This window comes from Anticarsia gemmatalis, chromosome 21, assembly GCF_050436995.1.
Source record: "Anticarsia gemmatalis isolate Benzon Research Colony breed Stoneville strain chromosome 21, ilAntGemm2 primary, whole genome shotgun sequence".
Taxonomy (NCBI): domain Eukaryota; kingdom Metazoa; phylum Arthropoda; class Insecta; order Lepidoptera; family Erebidae; genus Anticarsia; species Anticarsia gemmatalis.
The window spans coordinates 2,460,185-2,470,223 of NC_134765.1; the positions used below are offsets into that span (position 1 = coordinate 2,460,185).

At 35.2% G+C, this 10,039-nt stretch overlaps 1 protein-coding gene across 1 annotated transcript; it reads right to left on the reverse strand.

Moving 5' to 3' along the window:
- Positions 1–130: 130 nt before the first annotated feature.
- LOC142982152 (uncharacterized) lies at positions 131–9,561 on the reverse strand. Its single transcript, XM_076128509.1, has 4 exons — positions 9,403–9,561; positions 8,478–8,518; positions 7,970–8,108; positions 131–2,093 (listed from the first exon to the last, which is right to left on the reverse strand). Exons 1-4 carry the CDS (start codon positions 9,422–9,424, stop codon positions 136–138), a joined length of 2,160 nt encoding a protein of 719 aa, XP_075984624.1. The 5' UTR covers positions 9,425–9,561; the 3' UTR covers positions 131–135.
- Positions 9,562–10,039: the final 478 nt, after the last annotated feature.

A 10,039-nucleotide genomic window follows, 5' to 3' on the forward strand; every position in this document is an offset into this window, starting at 1 on the left:
AAATATCCATAATCTTAGGCGTGAAAGATTTATTTATATATTATGTACTTTATCAGTGTTAGTAGCTTTTAAAATTGAAATACGACCAAAAGTTTAACAATTTATTACTATATTCATCCAATTAAACAGACAGGATTATTCAAATCTGAATCCACGATGTTGCGATTGCGTTGTTTTCATTTTTTTCGTGATCCATTTATATGGTCTTTCGCAGTTTTTGTATACACATGAAATTTTTTTATGTGTAATTGTTAAAGGCAATTTAAATTTTGTTGTCGTTGTTTTTTCTGTAGTGGGACTATTAGTTGCTTTAGTTTTAGGAGAAAAAGTTGTGGAAGATGCCTTGGGAGAAGCAGAAGAGACTATATTAGGACTAGTTGTAGTAGGAGAGCTAGCAATGCTTGTAGTAGTTGTACTTCTTGTAGTCATCGGACGTGTAGTAATAGAGTGAGTTCTGGTTGTTTTTGGTTCCGTGGCACTCGTTTCTTTAGTAGTAATTGTAGTAGGAGTTGTTGTAGTAGGAGTTGTTGTAGTAGGAGTTGTTGTAGTAAGAGTTGTTGTAGTTATAGGCCGATGTGTAGTAGTACTTGTAGTTGTGCGTGGAGATCTAGTGGTTCGACGTGTAGTTATTTCAGAAAACTCGTGTGTAGTTTGTTCCGTAGTTATCCATGAAGACGGTCTATCACAAGGTGGTGCACACGACGATGGAGTTTCTGGATTATTGTTTGATTCATTTTCATCGTTTTCACTTTCATTATTATCGTTATCATTTTCATTCTCTTCCTCATTACTTTCAACTTCATTGTATTCATCAATTGAACCGCAATCAAGGCAACTAAATGAACCGTCATTTGTGGTTTTGGGACGACTAGTAGTCGTGGAAAAAGTAGTGGAACTTGGTGTGGTTTTAGGACGAGTCGTTGTTGGGGTGGTGGTTATCGAAGTGGTCGTTGTTGGAGAGGTAGTTGTTAAAATAGTTGTAGTTGGAGTGGTTGTGGTGGTCGTAATTGGGGTAGTCGTTGTAGAGGTGGTTGTTGCTGGGGTAGTCGTTGTTGAGGTGGTGGTTGTAGGGGTGGTCGTTGTTGTGGTAGTCGTTGCTGATGTTGTAGTTAAGATGGTCGTTAATGGGCTAGTTGTTGTTGAACTAGTCGTTTTTGGAGAAGTTGTGGTTGTGCTCTTTTTAGTGGTAGTTGTCTTTGTAGTACGTTTTGTTGTTGTTGAAGGAGTAGTAGTGGTAGTCTTACGACTAGTTGTAGTAGGTTCAGTGTACTCTTTTGTTGTTTTCTGAGTAGTTATCCAGGTAAGAGGTCTGTCGCAAGTGATGTAATCACATGAGTCCGTTATTTCGTTATCTTCACTCTCTTCTTCTCCCGTTTCATTTGCCGTTTCACCTGATACATAGCAATCTAGGCAACTGTTTGATTCTTCAGGCATAGTAGTTGTTGGCTGAGTGGTAGTAGAAGTAGTGGTAGTAGTAGGAGTAGTTGATGTTGTTGTTGTTGTTGTAGTTGTAGTAGTCGTTGTTGGTTTTGTAGTAGTTTTTGTCGGTTTTTTAGTAGTTGTCGATGTTGTAGTCGGTTTTATAGTAGTTGTTGTCGTTGTTGGTCTTGCAGTTGTCGTTGTTGTCGTTGTAGTCGTTGTAGTTGTTGTGGGTGTCGTAGTTGTTGTGGGCGTTGTAGTGGTTGTAGGTGTTGTAGTCGTTGTGGGTGTTGTAGTTGTCGTTGATGTTGTAGTTGTTGTTGTTGGTTTTGCAGTAGTTGTAGTAGTCGTTGTTGGTATTGTAGTAGGTTCTGTAGTTGTTGTTGTGGTGGAGGGTGTCGTAGTAGTAGTAGTAGTAGTTGTTGTTGTTGAGGCTGTCGTGGTAGTTGCAGCAGTGGTTGTTGTTGTTAATGGTTTTGTGGTAGTAGGTGTACTTGTAGTAGTAGTTGTTGCCTTTGTAGTTGTAGTAGTAGGTGTGGTTGAAGTATTAGTAGTAGTTGTAGGCTCGACGGAGGTAGTACTGGTCGTTTTTTCACTTGTAGTAGATTCTAACTCTGGATATTCTACCACCAAATTCGAACCAAAGCAATACAGGGTATATGTTTCTCGGTATCCTGAAATTGCATGTTTTTTATAGTCATATACAAAATAAAAAAAAATATCTTTATACGTTTTCTTTGTGAATGGATAAAAACAAGTGTAAAACTATTTTAATGCACTTATTGATCTGAGTGTCATTCATAATTTCACGTCTACTATTTAAAATTACATTAAAGGTTCGCCTACGCCCCAGTACGTAAGTAAAAAGGCGAATATTCCAAAAAGCATCGCTTGTTTAGATTTTCATCTAAACCCTGTTTTCAATCTCTAATAACTACGTATAATCTAAAAAAAAATGATTCAAAGACATTTACTTATAAAAACGCTGTGCGTTTCTTTGAATAGTAGTCTTAATTATAATTCAGAGTGCGGAGGGATATCAATCTATTGGACCCAAAATTATAACAGTCTAGAACTGCAACATTTAATTGTCCTGTTGCACTAATTTCATCGTCATATCTAGTAGTTTTATTGAAATTATATTTAGGCTCTGTAGTTAGCAATATAGCAATCCTGCACAACTTTTCCTTATGTTTATGACTACCACCATATATCCAGGAGAAATAAAAACCAAAGAGTATTATCATTCAGTTCACAATTTATTCGAGCATCAGAGACAGGCTAACATTAGTATCATTATTGTTACAAGTGCATTAAAAGTGATGTCCTCGTATTTTCCATTGTGTACTTTTCTTCATTTTGGTCATCCACGTAAAAGGCCTCTCGCATTTATCACAACGTCGTTTAGTTGGACGAATCCCAGTAGCAATTAGAGTAAGCCTAGAGGTGAGATACGGTGTAGTAGTTATTATTAAAGTAGTAGTGGTATCTGGAGTTTTAATATAAGTAGATGTGTGTCGTGTAGAAGCAGTTTCTTCCAAAATATTAGTAGTTTCTGGACTACTATTTGCTATTTCAGAATCATCAGCCACATTTTCACTACTAATAGCTGCGGTCCTTGTATTAGCTGTAGCTCTAGAATTTTTACTTGAGTCAGTAGGCTCAGTTTCGCTGACAGTAGTTTTAACTATTGTCGAAATTGTCTCAGAGCTGCCAGGAACTTCAACGTCGATGTGATTACTCTTCTCAGTAGTGACCCACGTTACAGGTCTATCGCAATCACGGTATTCACATGACTTTAGGTTTTTTGTAGTGGTTTCTATTTCATTTTCCTGTTCATTCTCTTCTGATGGGTTGCAGTCAAGGCATGGTTCCCAATCATTGATTGTTAGTGTAGTGGTTTCAGGTTTTGTAGTGGTTGTAAGGCTGCTTGTAGTTTTACGCCCTGTGGTGGTTTCAGGCATAGAGGTGGTTTTGGGACTTGTCTTAGTTGTAGCTGCTGTAGTTTTTCTGGTCCTTATGGTAGTTTCAGGCGTTGTGGTTGATTTAACCCTTGTTGTTGTTTCAGGCATAGGAACGATCGTAGTAGATGGTGTCACAGTGCATGTGAAAACGGGGCATATAAAAACGGTAGTTAAGCATGAAGTACATGGATTTGATGAGCTGTGTCCTGGTACGGTTCTGATATGTGTAGGCGTACTTGTACTTAAAGTATGTTTCTCTGATATAATTTTGCTGCTAGAATACGTAGTTACGGTAGGCTCAAAAGTAGGGCACGTTTTCACTGTTTTACTCGTTGTCGGGTCTATATCTGTACCTTTTACCAGCAGGTCGGAACCAAAGCAATACAGGGTATAGGTCTCTCGATAACCTGAAATTATATACTTCTTTAAAACATGGATGCCACACATCAAATGTTGGTAGTGGCAAGGATGTAGAATAATTAATAATTCAGTAAAAGTGTAAGTGCTGATATGCTGGGATAATAATGAGTAGTAGTAGTAAATCTTCAATTAATTTTATATACAGTATTTTAAAACTAAATAAAATATCATATTAATTTCAATTATGTGCTATATTTTAAAAATATATACATTTTGGTAGTATTACAACCATCGTAACATCAACCGGGAGCCTTTTTTCGTTTTTTTCTTTCTTCGTCTCAAGGTAACCCACGTTTTGGGTCTATTGCAATTTTTATTATTACACCATGTAGGAAACGACCATCCAGTACTTGACGGTGCTGTATCTGAATCATCAGAATCACTTCCAATAAGACTTATCGTAGAACTATCTTCTGTCAAAGAATTGTTCAAAATTTCTACTACCTCCGCAGCATTCGATGCCTCTTCATTGTCCAATTCTACATCGCTAGTGGTACTAACAGGATATGTATTAGGACTAGTATACGTAGATTTACTAACAGTAGTCTCAATACTGGGACTGGCAACTTCGATATGGATGTCATTACTCTTCTCAGTTGTCATCCATGTTGCAGGTCTATCACACTGACGATATTCACACGGCTTCAGATTGTTTGTAGTGGTTTCTATTTCATTTTCCTTTTCCTTCTCATCTGATACATTGCAGTCAATACATGGAGCTGGTTCACTAGTTGCCGGCAAAGTATATGTAGATACAGTGGTGGTTTCAGGCACAGTGGGTGTCACATGACTTGTAGTGGTTTCAGGCGTAGTTATGGTCACAACAGATGGAGTTACAGTACAAGTGAACACAGGGCAGATAAGAACTGTAGTTAGACAAGAAGCACAGGACTTAGTTGAACTACTAGTAACTGTGTGTTTGTAAGTCGGACATGTTTTCACTGTTTTACTCGTTGTCGGGTCTATATCTGTACCTTTTACCAGCAGGTCTGAACCAAAGCAATACAGGGTATAGGTCTCTCGATAACCTGAAATTATATACTTCTTTAAAACAGTGACGCCATGTATCATATTAATTATAAAACTATATTTAATATAATGGATAGGCCACGAAAAACTTAAATAATCGTACCAACGCCTCTACAGTGAACTGAAATTGCCTCGAATGTGATGTCTAGTTTAATTTTAAATAAAACACTTTAATGCTGTTTATTATGTAATAAACTTTTGGAATATTAGCATAACCACAGAATCATCATCGTAACACTATCCGAATGCCTTCCTTTTCTTTTTTTTTATTCCCAGGGTAGCCCATGTTTTAGGTCTATTGCAATTTTTATTATTACACCATGTAGGATATGACCATGCAAAACTTGGTGTTCGAACGTCTTCATCGTCATTATCATCCGTGTCACCAGAACCACTTCCTATTAGACTAATAACTGTTCCAGAGTCGTCACTGTTTGGCTCAGAATTTTTAGAATCATCGCCCATCTGCACTTCATTCGATACCTCTTCACCTTCAGGTTCTATAGCGTTAGTAGTAGTCGTCGTTGTGGTATCAGTCGTTGTAGTAACATGCACAGGACAAGGAGTGGTGCTACTAGTCGACCCAGTACAATCCTCCATTTTGATTTCTTCAAAAACTGAAATAACCGTTCATTTTTAATTTTCATGTAGCTTAAATTCACACTTATAATTATGGTTTTTTTTCAATGTCCACTATTTTATTTTCATTTTATAGATATCCAGTACATAAGAGATTTAAAAAAATATAAGTATGTATAAACTGTTTATAGCGATGGATAGGTCTTTTTATAGTGACTTGTCTGAAAATTGTAGCAACAATTAGGTAATTACTGTTTGAATTACCCGAGATGAGCACCAAAACGAAAGTTTTGAATAGAGCACCTATGACAAGCGACGTTAGACTTATTGACATCAACAAAACAGCAAGCCACGTTTTTCAAGAAAGTATAAATGCCAAAAGCGAAACGATAGGATTGCCAAAGATGGAAGTATGCTGCAGTTCACATAAGAAACCCTATAGTCTAAATAATTATTTTCCAACGACTGATTTTTGGCTCTGTCATGATCATACAGATCAATATTGACTAATTAATTTCAATGCGACTGTAAGTATATATCTAGTAGATATGTAATTATTGTAGTATGGAAACAATTATATTTGTAAATAAAAGAAATTTTGTTCTAGGTTAAACCATTTTACTTAATAATAAATAAAAACTTATATCAAGAAATAGAGCGAGCATAAAAGAAAACAACACCGAAAAGTAGATTCACTAATTTGACACACTAATGCCGGTATCCAGAATGCATATTCCGTTTCTTCGTTATCAGTCTAGTGAACCACGCAGGTGTGGTTTGATGCGTCAAGTAACTGGTTTCAGCTCCCGGTTTTATAAAAGAATCAACTTCGTTCATTCGTAGATCCTCAGTCGTTACACCAGTTGTTAAATGAAAAGCTCGTCTTTTAATTTCTTCGGTCTTAGTGGCGCTGTTCGAATGAAATCGTGTTGTCGCAGGAATATTAGTAATAACATTTTTAATAAGAGCGGAATAGTTGAGGTCTTTCTTTTCTACGACCAGATCTGAACCAAAACAATACAGTGTATAGGTTTGTTGATAACCTGAAATAACAAACCTTTTTATAGTAACACTTCAAACATTTTTAAACCACTTGTAATTTTTCAAACTTGTTCAAGGAAACGGTATTAAAAAGTTAATTTTATACATACACATAGAAATTTACGGGATATAATGAGACTCACTTGTCGCGGGCACTTAATTGTCAAATGATTATAATCTAGCCTGAATCGGGTCAGGTTATTTTCAATAATAAAAGAGCTTCATAAATATTAAACACCTAAAGTTTTACAATTAGCAACCCGAGGTTCAAACACTTATGGAAAAGTAATAGCAAAAACCAAATGTATATAGTACTGGGCTAAATATGACATTGTTGATAAAAAAGGCAGTTTTAAAGATAGGAGTAAAACCATTGATTTTGTTTCAAACGTTTATTTCGTATCTTCTGTTAAGTCAACATTGAAAATCTGGTTGGCCGCCCGTGCAAGGGCTCCTCACACCCGTCTCTTTTCTGTAGCCTGAAATATAACAGATAAAACATGTTAATTTACAGTATCAGGTTTTATCTGTAGTTTTACTCCTTCTTTAAATCTCGCTTTTGTAAACCTAATGTATCCAAAACCGGTGTTGTGTTTGTTTTATAAAAATGTCGAGAGTATTGATGTTAGAGTTTGAGTTGTTAAGGATTGATATTACTACAGATATATTTGTTATATTACTTGCGTTATTTTAATCAATTGAGTCCAAGGCTTTTGGTAATTTAGCTAGATCTTTGGAAACTTAAGCTAGATCTGTAGTATTTACAATAAACGTTAATAATTATCTAATTATTCAAATGAACTATTGTGATTTTTTTTAAAAACGTCTTTCAAACCAGACAGTTGTGTGGTGACTTTTATAGATGTCTGCAATTCATATATTAATTATGAAAATATCTTTTCAAAATTATGCATATCGCGTTCATTACACTAAACGTTTGTACAGACACTGTCGTTACGGTTGTTTGACGTCAGTTTACCATCTTTTAAGCAATACTTATGCTAACAAACTATATGCGTTTTATCTCTATGCAATAATTTTCAATACAGTCTAAAATAAGAGGGGATAATTGAACAGGCTAGGATGTTTGCAATCAGCTGGACATCGTGGGCAGGCGAGTCCTTTGCGACAAATTGAATGATCCACATGACCACGTACGATAGACGCGAGCGGCACAATACCGTTTATTGTAGTTCCAATTGATGGTTGAGAATATAAGGTCACTAGTACCGAATGTACAATTTCGTTTAGAGTAAAATAAAAGCACAATCAGTTGCAATAAGTATTCTAATTTATTATAACTGATTGTTAAATTGTGATTTGCTAACCCAACAAATACAGAAAGAATCTTTGGGTAAAACCAGTTATTCAGACCGACCGCAATAACGACGATTTAAAGGTAGCGTTAAACCTCAACACCCTACATTATCAATAATATAATCTGTTAGAGCACCAATACGTCCGACACAACCGCGGTTATGTAACTATTTAACAAAAACATTGCAACTAATACTTACTAGATCCAAAATCGCAGTTGTACTCATACATATCGCACTGATCGAGGAAGGTTCTTCGACTGCAGCCGTTCTCAGAGCTAGCACACACCATCCGATTATCATGCACGCAAACCCTGGCCAGCTCACAATAGTTCACAGGCTGTTGACAACGACAATCGTTTAAGTACAAAAATAACTAGCATTCACGTGCTGCTGATAAATTGAATGCAGACTCATTCAAAAGGCGACCTACGATGACGCTGTGCGATGCAAATTGAAGTATTTGTGCATTCGGTATTTCGCCACATTGATTGTCAGATTAAATTAAGAACTCATGTTTACATTTGCAATGTAGTCTCTGTGATGTAAAGGGATTTCGATAGTTTAAATACTAAATATAACGCCCGGCTTCACCACTTCTGGATAAGAGATTTATTTTCGAAAGGTGACTATCAGATAATCACCCTTAGAACAAAGAAATGGAGAATAGGGGTTCCTAAATAATGTTATAATAAAAAAAGATAGTTACAAAGGTCAAGTGCTCCTGCGTCCAGTGCACTGAGGTTATAACTGAAAAAATAAATTTGTAAATTTTAAAACAATTTATAATAACTGCATGGTATTTTTCTAACAAAACCGTAAGTCCACTTCAAGCCAAGTGAGTGTCTAAAGAACTCACAGCATAGATAAAGTTCTTCGCGATGTTTTGTTATCTTTAGACAACTTAGACAATATCATGTCATTTCAAACTAGGCCGACTTTGTAGTATAATAACCAGGAAACTGATATACTAAGACAAATTTGCATACAAACAGAAGAGATGCTTCTAATTGTTTTGGGTTGACCAAACCCATCACACAGGTGACCACATATACCACTACGCCAATTTTAAATACACACATAACTTCGGTAAATTATTAGTTTTACCTTGGGGTTTTACCATAAATCGGTTATAACGCAGATTTTTATTATTTTATGGTAAAAATGTTTTAGTCCTTAGATGCAGTTCTGACCTCCCCTTATCGAGTGCGTCATGGCTTACCTAAGGTCGAATTTTATGGTTTATAATCCTCTTCATTTCAAGTAATTAATTTATTTAATTGAAGACTGCAACACAAATTTTTGGTTGCACAACTGCTAAGTAACGAATAAAATTATAAGTAAATTGGTATCGATCGTAATAAAATGATGTTAAAATTTGAACCTTTAATAAGAGAACATTTCGACTGATTCGATACTGTACGATCAACTTACTAATAACCTCATGATCTGACTATATGAAATGAATGAATTTTTACTTTAAAGCCTTTTTTGTTCTTAATAAGCATTAGGAAAACTTACGAAAACCTACACTTGTATTATCTGATTAAATATACAATTCAATATTACTGAAAGATTTTCTCTCATTTTTTATTTAAAAAGGCCGAAATTGTGTTACAAATAAATGAGCTTACCGAGCAATAAAAATAACAACATTTTACACAAAAATCATTTTCTCGTGTAATTTTGTGAAGCTTGACCAAACGGTTTATGATTGTTCAAGAAATAAAATATTTATGACTTTGTTACAATCTACACGAAAACAGTAAAATTATATTGCAACTACTTTGTAAAACAAATATAATGTTGTGTATGACTCAATTATTGATTATTTTAACAAGATTTTCACACACTTTAAACCATCATATTGCTCGATTAAAATCTATTTCTTATACCGCATTATTGCTGTATACCACACGCCAAAACGTCAAGCAAATAATATAAATTTGTAAAACGAGATGCATGACAATATTCATTTTGAAAACTCTTGAGAGTAAAAGTGTTGCATTTTCGTGTTTATTTTAGTAATTAACTTGAATATCAATGAATTAATTAGAGTTTTTCACAGCATATAGTTTACTGTCAAACAAGTATTTAATAGCACGCACTTTCCTCTGATAAAAAAATGTAGGTCATCATACAATTTACCCGTGTAAAATATTAAAGGCCAAATATTTTTAAGAACTTCCCATATTTCTCGCCGCTAAACTCATGATAACATGCTTTAGTCTTCCGCTACGGCGAGGTTATAATTTATAATACTAAAGAGAC